This window comes from Nilaparvata lugens, chromosome 11 (genome assembly GCF_014356525.2).
Source record: "Nilaparvata lugens isolate BPH chromosome 11, ASM1435652v1, whole genome shotgun sequence".
NCBI classification, from domain to species: Eukaryota; Metazoa; Arthropoda; class Insecta; order Hemiptera; family Delphacidae; genus Nilaparvata; species Nilaparvata lugens.
The window spans coordinates 34,564,844-34,581,052 of NC_052514.1; the positions used below are offsets into that span (position 1 = coordinate 34,564,844).

The 16,209-nt window shown below is 33.9% G+C and overlaps 2 protein-coding genes across 2 annotated transcripts in view; one reads left to right on the plus strand and one right to left on the minus strand.

Moving 5' to 3' along the window:
* LOC111052118 (palmitoyltransferase ZDHHC18) overlaps positions 1–8,773 on the minus strand; it is a 42,214-nt gene extending 33,441 nt beyond the window's left edge. The window contains exon 1 of the mRNA XM_039438293.1: positions 8,260–8,773. Within this exon, the coding sequence (XP_039294227.1) occupies positions 8,260–8,501 (242 nt within the window). The 5' untranslated portion in view covers positions 8,502–8,773. The remainder of the gene's footprint in view (positions 1–8,259) is intronic.
* Positions 8,674–15,786, plus strand: LOC111052116 (transmembrane protein 242). Its single transcript, XM_022338744.2, has 3 exons — positions 8,674–9,320; positions 11,404–11,642; positions 15,419–15,786. Exons 1-3 carry the CDS (start codon positions 9,230–9,232, stop codon positions 15,554–15,556), a joined length of 468 nt encoding a protein of 155 aa, XP_022194436.1. The 5' UTR covers positions 8,674–9,229; the 3' UTR covers positions 15,557–15,786.
* The last annotated feature ends 423 nt before the right edge of the window (positions 15,787–16,209 follow it).

A 16,209-nucleotide genomic window follows, 5' to 3' on the forward strand; every position in this document is an offset into this window, starting at 1 on the left:
ATTTATTCAATTGTCTAGCGCTATTGAGAAAGCATTATTCATCTTCAGAATGACGTAGAAATTCTTTGTTTTATTGCTTATCAAATAAAACCTGATAATGTTTCAAAGAACATTATAATGTACTCTCCATCTTGAATGATTATGTTTTGGTATGGATTGTATAGTGAGGTCCACGTTATAATGGCAGTGGAGAAAGATGGGAGAACGACGTTGCCGATCCTCTGTCTTGTCAATGCCTTCTATAGACGGTAGCTAATACAGGTTTATTGATATAATATTAACTGTTCATTCTCGTTTAAAATAATCAAGCAAAAACTTGTATGAGCTTGTAAGAAAGCTGACTGTTTAAAATGATCAATTATATTTTATTAAGCAAGAAATAATATTATTTTCAATATAATTTCATGACTTGTGAATAAAATTCTGAGATTGCGTATAGGCTTCTCTCTAATAACATTTTTTTGACTGCCTGTTTGAATAAAATGACTGATTCAATGTTTCGAATGTCTGTTGGCAGCCTATTATAGAGTCTCATTCCTGAATAAAATGGAGTTTTTTCAAAAGCTACATTTCTATGGATTGGAAATGCAATAATATTTCTATTTCGAGTATTATATTTATGATTATCTGTACAAAATTGGAACTTATTGATATTTACTTTAACAAAAACTACTAGCTGGTAAATGTAAATGGAAGGAAGTGTGAGTATGTTAAGGTCTTTGAAAAATGCTTTACATGAGTCCCTTGATCTCAGTCTACAGATAACTCTCAATATCTTTTTCTGCATGATGAAGATTCTTCGGCTGTCTACAGAGTTACCCCAAAATATTGTGCCGTAGCTCAAGTGGGAGTAAACATATGCATAATAGACAGTCAATAATGTGTTTCTGTCGAGTGAGTTGGAAAGAGTTGAAATTACAAAATAGGCCTGATTCAATTTTCATTAAGCTCTTAATGTGCTCCTTCCAGGAAAAATTCTGGTCGATTACAAGTCCCAAGAATTTAGTTGAGGAGGAGAGTATTAAGCTATCTCTAATGGTTGGAAGGTGAGTCTCGTCTATCCTCGTTTGATTGCGTATGGAACGAAATTGTATAAGGTGTGTTTTACTGCAATTTAAGGAAAGTCCATTCACTTTAAACCACTCGTTGATTTCTATAAGTGTATTCTTTAATTGAGTTACCAATGTGATCTGATCAGCGTTTGATGCTATACAAGTTGTGTCATCCGCATACATAATTAACTTTGAATTGGTTGTTGCCTTGGGTAAATCATTAATGTACAACAAAAAGAGCAAAGGTCCGAGGACAGATCCTTGTGGTACTCCATTTGGGACCCTGGTAAATGAAGAACATTTTGCAGAAGATGGATCTCTCACACATTGCTTCCTGTCGGAAAGATAGGAGCGGAGCCAACTTAGAGCTGTGCCTGCTATTCCATAAAAGCTCAATTTTTCCAGCAGGATTTCATGATTTACACAGTCAAAAGCTTTTGAAAGATCGCAGAATATGCCAGCAGCATGCTGCGACCGATCAATTGCAAGTGACATATATTTGACAAAATCATAGATTGCTCCAGAAATGTCCTTCTTTTTACGAAATCCAAACTGGTCTTCAACCAATAATCCATTATTCTCTAAATGAGCAGTCAACCTAGACACAACCGCCATCTCATATATCTTTGAGAACACAGACAGTATTGCAACTGGTCTATAATTACTCAGATCATTGGGATCTCCTTTTTTAAGAAAGGGTAACACATTACTGTATTTTAAAATGTCAGGGAACACACCATGCTTAAAAGATTGATTAATTAGAAAAGTTAAAGGTTTAATCATTTGAATAGCACATTTTTTTAAAAGGAAAGGAGGAAAATCATCCCAGCCAGGTGCTCTGGATGCTTTCATTTTCTTTATTAGGGTAATTATCTCATGTTCCGTCACCTGAGCAAATGAAACTAAAATGCTGTTTGTTTTTTGTTGTCTATTACAGTACTCAAAAGCAGTTTCCATGTCTGTACTTAACTTCAATGTGTCGCAAATGTTTGAAAAAAATTGATTGAATGAATTTAATGTAGATTCAATTGGAGCATCATTGAATACCCTCGACAATTCCAACTCTTTCCCTCCCTCATGTGTCTCTTGTTTAACTATTTTCCAAGCCATTTTTGTTTTGTTATCAGCCTGACGTATTCTGTTACTGTTGTGTAATATTTTAGCCTGTCTAATGCACCTATTTAGAATTTTCTTGTACTGTCTCACATATGCTCTGAGTTCAGGACAATCAAGTAATCTGGATTGAGAGTGTAATTCCCTAGCTCTGGCACACGATGTACGAATACCTAAAGTAATCCAGCCTTTATCAATATTGTTGCGTGATTTATGGCTTGTTATAATTTTACGCGGAAATGATTGCTCTAAGTATAAATTTGTCATTGTGTGGAATTTATTATACAATACATTTGAATCTGAGATCATTCTGCTCATATGAAAAAGGGAATCCCAGTTTTCACTTGATAAAATTTTGATGAAGTTATTAACATTCATTTCTGAAAATACTCTGATTGTTTTAGTTACTTTCTTTCTATTTTCCTTAGTTGATCTATTTTCTTTACCGTGTGCCAGTAGTTTTTTTGGAATATTTATTATCTGTGTTGTATGGTCCGACAGATTTGTGTTAATAATTGATGCATTGCATTGGTCCAGAGCAAAATCGGAAGCTATATTATCAATACACGTTTGAGAGCCAGGTGCAAGTCTAGTCGCGTCGGTGATATGTAAGTGCAAGTTATATGAGTTGAGTAAATCAACCAATCTAGACCGGGATATTGTATCTCTCAGTACGTCTATATTAAAATCTCCAGAAAGAATTAGTTTATACTTTGGAAATTTTCTACTACAAAATTCTCTCCAATTATTCCTAATTATTGTGATTCATTTAGAGTATAAAATCAACCTTCAAAATTCAAAATTTTAAATCATCATTTCTGGACCGAATATCAAGTGACGAAGCAGTGTGTGACTATATAACCTTATCTTTTGGACAACATTAACATTTTATCAAAATTTTTGGAGAGAAATAGTACAGGCTTAGCCTAGTTTTTCCTCCAATGTCATAATTGTATTATGATTATAGTATTTATACAATTCTCTCCACTCAAGTGGAGAATAACTATGCACTGAAGTATGAGAATCATGTAGATTAAGTATATTGTTAATACCTATTCAGATTTTATTGAAACGTCTATTGGATAAAATGATGATTCTATTAAATCACTTTTTTGCTATTAAAAAGTGATTTAATTAAAAGCAATTCGTGATGGAAAACAACATTGAAGGATTCTATTATATTCAACAGTAATTTTATGAATTTCTATCCATAGAGAAACCTTACAACTTAGACGATCATTTCTATATTGTTTGATTGACCCTTTCAATTAAATCAAGAGTTATTTGCTATATAAATTTACCTTATACCCTTTACCCTATAACCATTTACCTTATATTAGGATTTGATTTTGATTTGATAAATTATTACTTCAAGTTAGAGAAGAAAGTTCAAAAGTTGAGAAACAATAGAACCTTTTTAGTAATTAAACCTTATCTATCATATTATAACATTAGTCTTCATATACCGGGTGTTTCAAAGAGAATGACCCAATTTTAAACAGTTATATTTATTTTAAAAAATGGTGTACACAAACCAATTTGACATCAAATTACTCACAGGAGTATCAAGTTCATAATGATGTATTATAAGTGGTGTTCTATGTCCCCTTATTTTGAGGCTCGGACGACATCTAGACGGTAACCAAATTCATCCCAGACTGTTCGCAAGATGTCTTCTAGGACTGTAGCTACTGCATCAGTTATCCTGGTTTTTAGCTCCTCGATATCAAATGCTAAGGGAGGAACAACGTTAAAGATCGTGTTTATGTTCCTCCCTTAGCACTTGATATTGAGGAGCCAAAAACCAGGATAACTGATGCAGTAGCTACAGTCCTAGAAGACATCTTGCGAACAGTCTGGGATGAATTTGGTTACCGACTAGATGTCGTCCGAGCCTCAAAAGAAGGGCACACAGAACACCACTTATAATACATCATTATAAACTCGATACTTATGTGAGTAAATTGATGTAAAATTGGTTTGTGTTGTGAACACCAGTTTTTAAAATAAATATAACTGTTTAAAATTGGGTCATTCTTTTTGAAACACCCGGTATATTATCATTATATTAATAAAATAGAATTATAGTACCCTTTTTTGAAATTAATAAAATAATAGATTAAAAATGCACATTATAACAAATAGTGTCAGTGATCCACACCATTTTTAGGTTTTAAAAAATAAATTTAAAATAAACGTTTTACTAATAGATGGTGTAGATCACTAAAACTAGTTGTTATAATTTGTATTTTTAATAGCCTATATTAATTTCAAAAAAGGGTACTATAATTCTATTTTATAAATAAGTAGCCCCGAATTGATACATTTTAAGAAGATTAGGTCATCATTAGAATCATCATTCTAATAATCTGGAAATAATTCTTATTGAGTTCAACAACCACTCTGATGGATATAATATTAGATCATTGACAAATTTTTGACAATTTTTCAGTTGAAACTTCAGCTATTCAAGTTTCCATTTTAAACTATGATGCAAACTTCAAATAATCTGTGACACGGTTATAGTTCTCTATTATTGTCAGCTATTACACTCGTGATAAAGTTCAGTAAGCTTACTGAGAAATAATGCCATATCAATGTCAAGCTTGCTTGTTTTGAGTTTTTAATTTCCTCTTCTATTAAGTTACTTCTACAAAGATCATAATTTTGTCATATATTGTTTTAACTGAATATTATTTTGATTTACTGTATATCGAACACGGTTATCAGTGATGTTGTAGAATTGTTTTGTAATGGAATAAAAACACAATGAAATTATGAGTTTATCAGAGATTGACAATGGTGTAATAACCGAAACCGGTCTTTCTAATTATTATTAAATCAGTGGTTTGTTGACAATTTCTTAGTCTTTTTCATTCAACAATGAAATTATGTATTATCTACTTGAATAGCTTTATTTACATAGAGCTTGAAATCAATGCCTTGAGCATTGGAACTTGAGTCTTGTGTCAACAAAACTATTCAAGTATAAAATACAATTGTCTTTTTTCGTTAGGGTTACTCTTGAATATAAATTAAAATAGTAATCTAAGTACCGTTTTGTAAAATTATTTTACACAACATGTTTCGGCTATTATGCCATTATCAACTCTTGAATAGAAGTAAAAATAAAAATCTAGTCTTGATAATGACATCATAGATTGTTTAATTGTTTAATGGCATCATCATTTCAGATTGTGATTTGGTGTTGAAATTGAAATGGACATAAACTATGTATAATATTCAGACAATTTAAAACTAAATTAGGAGATTGAAGATGTTTTGGGCAATAGCCTGTTTTTTTCTTTTCCGATCATTGTATTGTTTGTGCTAACCTAATAAATAAATAAATAAATAGCCGAAACATGTTGTGGGTAGATAATTTTACAAAAAGATATGTAGAGTTTTATTTTTTCCCATAAAATATACAATAATATATTAAGGCTGTGCAAAGGTTAAAAATAAACTTCCTACTGGTGATATTTTTCAAAGTTTTCCGATTTGTATATCATCAAGCTATCAAAATGAAAAGGTTTTCTCAGGAAAACATTTTTTTTGCGCTCTTTCTCGCTTTGCTCTGTTGCCAGATCGTCTTTCAACAAGAGTTGAATACATGTAGAATTGATAAAATATTTCATCTAAATTATGAAAATGTATTATGAAATTATTGAAAAATATAATTTCTTGCTTAATAAAATATAATTGATTATTTCAAACGAGAATGAACAGTTAATATTACATCAATAGACCTGTATCAGCTACCGTCTATAGAAGGCATTATTAAGGCTGTGCAAAGGCTAAAAATAAACTTTCTACTCGTGATATTTTTCAAAGTTTTCCGATTTGTATATCATCAAGCTATCAAAATGAAAAGGTTTTCTCAGGAAAACATTTTTTTTTCGATCATTAATTTTTGAGATATGAGCGGCTAAAGTTTAAATTTTCGGGACAGAACATTTCAAACTCGTTAAGAGATATATCCATGAGATTTGAAGGAAAAATTCTTCATGGTATTGTTGATCTAGTAAAACAACAATTTTCTCAAAATATCAATTTTAGAGAAAGTTGTTCAAATTAACAAAAATGACCAAAAATAGCTCAACTAAAAGTTATTTTTGGTAAATTGAATAGCTTTCTCAAAAATTGATATTTTAAGAAAATTATTGTTTTACTAGATCAACAATACCATGAAGAATCTATCCTCTTAATCTCATGGATTTATCTCTGTCACCGAATTTGAAATGTTCTGTCCCAAAAATTAAAACTTTAGGCGCTCATATTTCAAAAAGTAATGATCGGGAAAAAAGTATTTTCTTGTGAAAACTTTTTCATCTTGATAGCTTGATGATATAAAAAATTGAAAAATATCACCAGTAGAAAGTTCATTGTTAGCCTTTGCACAGCCTCAAGAAAATAAGTTAAACTCCTAAATTTGCAAACTACAACAATAAGGTTGAAATTTAAAATTCTAAACAGGGTTTCGAATTAAAAAGTATGTTCTAGTGTGGTAATTATTCAACAATAATTAAAATGCACCTTATCTCTTAACTGTTAGTTTTTGACAACCGCAATACTGATTAGGAATTTACCCCAACTCTGAACTGTATAATTGCATTTTTCCACTGATAAGAAGTCACTTGAACTTTTTGATCCATTACGAACTCTAACGTTAACATACAGACAGTATGAAGAAGTGTTACTGACCTGTTAATGTAATAATCATAGCCTTGATAAGTAATGACGTCCTAATTCATTCTCATATCAATCTAATTTTCCTTCAACTATTTTTCATAATTTTTTATTGAGGATCATTGTTTTTATGAAGAGGGGGGGCTAAGAAGAATCCACCTACAGTAAGGTCCAAGTTATAATAGCAGTACCGGCAATGCTGTTTTTCTATATTTCCACACTGCCATTAAAACATAGACCTCACTTATAACTTAAACCGTCATCTTATAGTCTGTCCAAACAGCCGTGAGCCCTGAAGGATTAAGCTGACCCTCACTTCCCCACGCGCAGGCACATACGCACTGCCTACCTGCGCGATTGGGTCTTCTAGGAATGAACGAAGAACAATTCAATTGAAACCAGTAGTATGCCTGTGCTATCACCAAGTATTCCTTGTGTTGAGAAATTACATTTCTCTGTTAACTTTTCTTAATTTGTACTCTAATTACTGAAATCTACATATTATTCCTTTCAAAATGAGTCCAAGCTTTTAAAAAAGTCTAATTTATTTATTAATTGTAACCTATTGACTATAGAACGGTTTAGAGTTGTCACAATTGTACCATGTTTATACTAATTTTGAAATGATCAAATGAATAATTTTTAGAGTTCAGTAATTTGAGTACAAATTGAGTAAAGTTGACAGTTGGAAAGATGTATTTTTTTAGCACAAGGCGATTCATAGAAGAATCATTAGCGGGCAGGTATGCAGACCGTCCCTTTACTCAAACACACGAACGCAGACTGCGCTTGTGTGTGTGAGTAGTGATGGGTCGGCCTAATCCTACAGAGCTCATGCCTGTTTGGACAGACTATAATCATAGAGAAACAATAGCGTAAGAAGATATCCCATGGTATAGGGCGTTTATGTCGCAACTTTTAGGCTACTGTTATCTCAAGCCGAATACTGTCGATTTTTACTGTTTTGACCGGGTAAGAGTGTATGAACGGCACAATATGAGAGACTAACAGTGTCACACACCTTTTGAAAAAGGAATACGTGGACTATTGGCTTGAGAGATAACAGTAAAAGTTGCGACATAAACGCCCTATACCATGGGATATCTACTTATGCTATTAATTCTCTTACAAATCAAGATGAAGTCTTTACCTATTAATCTAAAATCTTTAATAGGAGTAGGTTAGATTGCATTGAGATAGCTCAAGAACCAAGTCCTCCTGTCATTGATTTTAGCACTCGATGAACTTGTATATTTGTACAATACATATTCTCATTGTTTTTGTATGATTCTCAACTTGCAACTCATCTCCAAGGTAAAGTAGTGTAGCCTTCTTTGTAATAACTAACCTCTACTACCCTGACTAAAAACAATTCAATCATGACTAAGACATTTTCTATACTTACTCAAAGTAGAAGAATAACGTTGAAGTGACACATATGAGACTGACAGTGACGAAAAAGACACTTGTTTGGGGGGCCATCATAATTCGCCCGTCGCACCAAAACCGATTCCTGCCCGGAAATAGCTCCCATTTTCGAGTTACGTGTGTGGGAAGTGTCATCTTTGTTTCCGCATGTGTACTGCTATCTTCTACGGGTATTCCCGAATATTCCCCATGATTAAAATTGTCAGGATTTGTAACCATTAATGATTTTGACAGCTGGCATTATCATGCCACCATAACCTTCAAAAATAAAGAAGGAAACAAACACAAGGTTTACACAGTTTGACAGCGTCTTTGGAGCATTACGACATGCTTAAGCTAAAAAAGATCTGGTAAATAACTTGAGAGGTTTACTGGAAATTAAGCTGAATGCGTTGGAAAAGTATAAATAGTACAATATTACAGAAACATCAATTATTTCAGACATCACTATCACAATTGCACACACTCACTGGAAAATCTTCTACCACCACAACATCGGCCATTAGCCCCACTGCTACCACCATTACATCACGTGAGGTTTCGAAACAAAGTGAAGTTGATCATTATCAAATTTGTAAAATTGTTCCTTTACATTAAAAACTATCACTTGAATATTTTTAGAGAATAAATTCGATCAAAAATTTCGATTTCTGTCACCTCAGTCACTTTTTCAAAACTGAACCGTTGTTATGAGTGCTAGTATTGGCTAAACTGACAACTCCTTCCAATGTTTTGATTTGATTCATAACCTAAAAATTATCTACCTAACCTCAAATTCCAAACTGTAGTTAAGATTTACAATACATTATTCAGTACTCAAGTTGATGTTTGTAAATGAATTCAATATTAAAACAGCAAAATTTATTTTCTGGGTGTGCTTTAAGTTATACTTTTAGTGTCTTCAGTAAATATTTTGTGTCAAATGCCCTGGATGTGATTGCATTGAGATGGCTGAACATTCAGAAATGAATCCAGAAGTATTTGATGAGAAATTGAACTCAAAACTGATCAAAGTTGACGATCGAATAAAATGGAAAGGTAATCTATTTTATATAGGTCTTATTTTGAGTTTGAAACCATTCAACTGAAGCTACTTATTATTGATTATAATGACACTGTGTTGTCCAGTACGTCTATCTAAAATTCTATAATCTATTTTATGAACAGCAGTAGTTGCTTAATTTCTCCCATGCTGATTGGTCTTTTAAGCTATGAATATTTTTAAGTTTTGCTTTACCTTCGTCACACTTATATGTCTTGGAACAATTTGAATACATGAATTATTCTCAACACTCTTACCTACCTTCTCCTTTGCCGCTCCACCATGTTTTGACGCATACTAACTTACTCATAGTCCTCCAAATACTGATGTAATGACCCTGTGGAGCAGTTTTTACCATCAAGCTATTGCCTAACTTAATTCATTGAGTAATTCCTTCTGTTTTCAATGTTATTATTTCTAGTCTCTAAGACGGGCTTCTCTGAGATACCACAAAAACAATCTCAGCTACATTCTCTGATTCACTCTTCCTTCACTGCTACATTAGTGATCCGTGGTCTGGTGGATAGAGTGCTAGCGAATGTTAATATTTCTAGTCTCTAAGACGGGCTTCTCTGAGATACCACAAAAACAATCTCAGCTACATTCTCTGATTCACTCTTCCTTCACTGCTACATTAGTGATCCGTGGTCTGGTGGATAGAGTACTAGCGTAGCGGCCTAGATATCCACGGTTCAAACCCGCTCACTATCAAAAGTTTTTGACCAGATCAATCCTGTGTTATCAGATGGGCACGATCACCGTCGGTCCCGGCTGAAGTATGACAGTCGTAAGGCCCATTGACGGCTCAAATTTTAAATTCAGGTGAGGTGGGACTTTCCCGCAAAGAACTTCCCACTAGCATAAGCCATACGAGTGTACTTTTTTACCGCTCCAGTTTTTTTTGGTGCGCATACTTAATATATACTTTTTGTGCCATTTGCACAGTGCCAGTTTAAACTAAACTTCATCTTAAACTGGATTAAATCTATATCAAGTTTTATTTGTTATAATGTGATTCATTTTGAGTTTAAGCCAACAGATGATTGAATTCAGTTTAAGCTTTCACTATGCAAACGGCCCTAATTATATTGATGTAATGACCTCAAGGAGCAACATTAGTAGACAGAGGGTTGATCACTCACAGGAGTAAGATACAAAGTGGTGGGGGGAACGCCAGCGTGACGTCACGTGTAGTAAAAAAGTGATAGAGTAACCACACTGAGCATACAGTTTATTCACTGTATCTTCAAATACATCGTCGTTTGATCCCCTCAAGATTGACCAAGAACTTGAAAATTCTCCATACTTATAGCGAATGAATCACCGAATCTAATGATGTTGTTAAATATTTCAAGTTCATTCAACTTGTATGAATAGAATAAAGTTGAAAGTTTTCCAAGAATCTCAAACCGTGACAAGAAAAATTTAATAAGCTGGAAAAGCGTTAGTAGACAGCGTTATACTATTATAATTTCAGATTAACCCATAAAAAATCTTGATAAACCAATGTATTGCAATAAACCGAACCCGATAAATCCGATAAATTTCATTCATATAAATGCACTGAGCATATGCTGGTATCGAGCACATGTTCTACGAGAATCAAAATATCTCATCCCCGAAATTCACAAGTTGATGTATAGCCAAATTACAAAATATAAACACGACCTAAAGATGAAAAAACCTTAAAGATTTGAAAGGAAAGGTTAGAAGGTGGGTTTTTCTTTTATATGGCAAAATGCTTGTATTATTCGAATGCTTTGATAATTATTGTAATGCAGAAACAGAAAGCTTGCATGTCAGAAAATGTTTGTGTTATATAATTTGACTATACGTCACCGTATGATTTTCAAGAATGCGATATTCTGCCTACTCTGTACTACAGTCTACGTCACGGCTGCAGTTCCCCCACTCCAATTGCATTTCAACGAAAATACTATAGATGAGTGACCAACCTTCTGTCTACTAACTTTGCTCAAGGATCACTTCTTATCATTATCGCTGGATTTGATTATCCTAATTATCGATCTAGAGTCTATCTTCCTACTTGATTTAATATCGATTTCCTTCTATTTTCAGAGACAATGTTCCTAGCGTCAGTGACGGGCGTCTCGGCGTTTGTGGCGTTCGGGTCGACGCTGGCAATGGCCAAACGAAAAGACCCCAAAATGTTTTCGAAGGGTCTGTTCGCCTCCAGTGAGCTGCCAGAGAGTGGAGCGGCGTTGGCGATGCGGGCCCTCAAATACGGCACCATTTATGCGGTCACTGGATGCGGCCTGCTCTTCTATGGAGTTTGGAAACTGTCGGGAGCTGAGAATGTAAGTTGTACTCATAGAATCTCCAATATATTACTTCAAAATAATCTTCTTCACCTCTTTACTATAGTGAGGTCCACGTTATAATGGTAGTAGAGAAGATTATTATTAAACGAAAATTCTAATTAAATGCTGTAATTCAGCTACTGCAAATATTGACAACAGCGTAAACAGCTAGATGGAAATTCGATGAGTGCTACCATTCAAAAATTATTTGTCAGCCCGGGAAACGAACCCAGTACATCCTAATTGCCGGTCAGGAATGCTCACCCTTACACCAAACTGACAATCTCTGGATAGCAGCGCTCATTTTATACGAAGCCATAGCTGCCGGCCAGACTACGGATGGAAATTACTGAGATACTGCAATTATTCAAATGCTAATGAATTAATAATTTTTATAAACGAAAATCCTAATTAAATGCTGTAATTCACCCGGAAGACTTCTGCTACTGCAAATATTGACAACAGCTAGATGGAAATACGATGAGCGCTACTATTCAAAAATTATTTGTCAGCCCGGGAATTAGCATTTTAATAATTGCAATATCTCAGTAATTTCTATCTGTAGGCAGTGGAGAAAGATAAGAAAACAACATTACCGATCCTCTTTCTTGTCAGTGCCTTCCATAGATGGTAGCTGATACAGGTGTATTGATGTAATATTAACTGTTCATTATAAATTTTTATAATTAAGATAAAATATTTTGTTACACAGCCACAACACAAGGGGGAGGAATGATATCAATTTTACTCATGCCAGACTGACTCGACTTCATAATAGCTTCCCTTAAAATTTCCGTGAGCAGGAGAAAATCTTTGAGAGGGGACTTCCTCAGAGGCTTGTGAGTCTGGTCACTACCTCCGTGAACAATGCCATAGTGCATTCTTGTGACGTCAGCACAGGTAGGGCTCCTAAACCAATAAAAACACTAGCTGATATAGATCAGCAGAAATCAACTATTTTTCATTGGTGTATGATCCCTACCTATGCTGACGTCACACGAATGCACTACGGATTTGTTTACGTAGGTAGTGACTCTACTCCCTGGATTAAAAGGCAATACAATGTTTTTTAGAATCTATGACTGACCTCCCATCTTGATCTTAGTTTTTGTTTTTAACTTTTACAGGAAGTATTGGTCACGGATGGAGATTACTGAATAACTGATAAGATTCATCTTATTACAATATACAGGGTGTCCCATGAAAGGTGTAACAGCTGAAGACCATAGATTCTCCATGAAATTTGCAACAAATAATATCCAGTAAAATTTTCTCATATTGACCTTAGTTTTTGAGATATATCACTTTTTCAATATTTTTGAAAAACGTAAAAAACTAATAAATTATCGGTCAAAACCTTATTCTTATGTCATGGTTGGAAAGAAGAATAAATTTAGAATAAGATTCATATAGGCCTAATTTGTTTGACGTTTTTGAACTTCTTATAAGCATTCAAGCTTTTTGAAATTTGGCTTTGAACTCGTCAAATTTACTTTTTCCAACTTTCACAGTCGACCTAGTTTGTAAAGATAGAAACAAATTTTAAATGTTATCGCATTAGCTCAAATGCTTGTGAATGAGCTTCAAAATCATCAGAGGCCGGCCGGGTTGGTCTACAGATGAGGAGCGTTAAGCTAGGTTTACACTATGTAGCAGAGCTACATGTAGCTCAGAGCTATATAGCTCTGCTACAAATTCAAAAAAGTGACACTGGAGATCTGCTATATAGCCCGGCTATATAGCACTTTTAAGCCTATTTTCTCAGCTATATAGCAGAAAATGAGCTATCCAAAATTTTTGGTAAACATCAAAGAGAATCTAAGCTATGTGTAGCTCTACTACATATAGCTCTGCTACATGTCAATTTCTCTTTATAGCAGAGCTAGATGTAGCTGCTCTGTTCTTGAAGGAAGGCTGCCGCAGCTGTTTACTGCTGTTTGCAGCTGTTTAGTGCCTGCTGGGTCTACACCAGATATACTGTACTCATCTGTTGTCAGAGTGCTTGTAGGTTACTGCGCATTGCGAGCATTTCTTATTGAAAACTAGCAGGTAGCCCGTGCTTCGCAATGGTCTATTTTAAAACTTGATGTAATGAAATCCAGAAGAATTGAAAATAGGCCTATAAGAATCCTCGGTTGATTAAGAATTTATAAGCTGCATTTCAAGTAAATCAGTCCAGTAGTTCAGACGTGATGATGCGTCAAACATAATTTCCCTATCCTCTACACGTGTATACGTCTTTAAGCCAGTTCTTTCCTCTATTATAGTATAGAAGATGATAGATAGATGGATATATCATCCATAAATTTTGAAAGGTTTGAGATATCAATGTGCGGTTTTCACCATATCTTTTCTCTGGAAATCCTATCTTATGACCACCTTTCAATTAAAAAAAAGAAGTGGTGGTTCCAAAATGGCGGAAAAAATTTGGGTTTGACGGAAAACCTGTTTTTATCATTCGAAAAGGATCCCTAATCTTACCTATCTTCTAATTACCCTTTTAAGAGAAATGTTCTGAACTGAAAACTTGATGTAATCAAATATTAAAGAATTTAAAATAGGTTTGTAACCATCCCCGGTTAAGCAAGAATCTATATGCAAAATTTCAAGTTAATCAGTCCAGTAGTTCAGACGTGATGATGCGTCAAACATAATTTTCCTATACTACTTTACACCTGTATACCTGTATAATAATATTTTTTAATTCCACCATATGATTTGGTGATTTTTTTATCAAATTGTATGTACTATTAATGAATTTTGAACATTAATTATGAAAAATCTAGAAGGAAAATTGAAATTTGGGCTTCCAGGTGCACGAGATTGATATTTTTAGAATCTATGTTCAAAATTTGGAGATCTAAATCATTCCCATTTTTCCAGTATGCAATCCACAAGTTGACATGTTTTGATGCGAACAAACGAACACACGAACAAACACAACCCTACTCTCTCTTATTATATAGATATCACAGCAGCTGCGGCGAAAGCAGCGGCTGCTGCGCAAGAACTACCTTCAACATCTGGCTGGGAACTGAGCAGTGAATACTGGTTTATTCCAAACTATATGTAGCTCTGCTACAAGTAATGGCAGCACAGAGAAGAAATAGAAGATATTGGATAATGTTGTCTCGATTCCAGTCAAATTCACTCTCCATCATTGCACAATAATACATGAATCAAAAAGAAATGCTCGCAATGTGCAGTAACCTATTAGCACTCTGACAACAAATGAGTACAGTATATCTGGTGTAAACCCAGCAGGCACTAAACAGCTGCAAACAGCAGTAAACAGCTACGGCAGCCTTCCTTCAAGGACAGAGCAGTTAGCCTACTTTTAGCTCTGCTATAAACAGGAATTGACATGTAGCAGAGCTACATCTAGCATTAAATCTTAAAATCTACTCATAGCAGAGCTACATCTAGCAGAGCTATATGTAGCTGACAGAGCTATATGTAGCTCAAATTTTATATAGCAGAGCTGTATAGCTCTCCAACTACATAGTGTAAACGTAGCTTTATACAAACTTCGGTCCGCTAGCACCGCCTTGTTCGTGGGTTCGAATCCCGCTGTTGGCATGGACGTTTGTTCATATCATCAATTCACCGACGCTCTTTTCATTTCCCACGTATGAGAAAAAAGCTCATGAGGGTATTATCAGCAATACATGAATAATATTGAATAGAATACAATATCAGATAATTCAAAATATCATTGATAGCAGATTAATTATTTTTTGAAAATAATTTTTACATTTCTTGTTCTATTTCAGCTACACGACTTCAGAATGAGGATGGGTGCTGCTTTACCACGAATCACGAAAGAAGGGGCTCAAGGAAGGACTGAATTTGAAAATTTCACAGACTTTATGAATTATGTGACAAAGAAATCGGATGACAAAGATAAATAATAGATAGCGATTGTAAATATCACTCATTATAATTCAGTACATTGAGAATAATATGAAAATAGTTTTCTTATCATTATCAGGTTTCGTCTAACAGAGACTAATTTGTATTTGCAGTTTCTGAAGTTGTTTTATATTGTAGAATAATATTGTGCTGTTAATTGTGATTATGTGTTTCTGTTGTTGGTTTGTTGTTATCATTAGATTGAATAAATCTATTGTCTATCGTTGAATTCTTTTTTTATTTCATTCCCTGAATATTTGTCAAGTATTTTATTATCTGATAGTAAGATCTTAGCTTAGAGTCTTCATTTCCATGTCCGATAGTAAGTCCAAGTAAGTTAACTAATAACTTGATTAATTCAATATGAAGTGATAATTAAGTGTTACTTATATTCAAATATAGTTTAGTGTTTTAATTTCTCTAAATTTAAAATGCTTAGCTTATTTATATATTTTTGGACGAAAATTGAACTTGAACGTTTTACAGTAGAAACATAACCTATTTTTTGGACGTTTTATTAATTTATCAAAATTTGGGAATTGATTAGATTTGGGCCAAGCCTGTTGTTCCTTCCTAATCATATTTATATGATTTGTGATTCTGTCCACGAATAAATTAATAAATAAGTTAGTAGTAATGTAAGATGAATTCT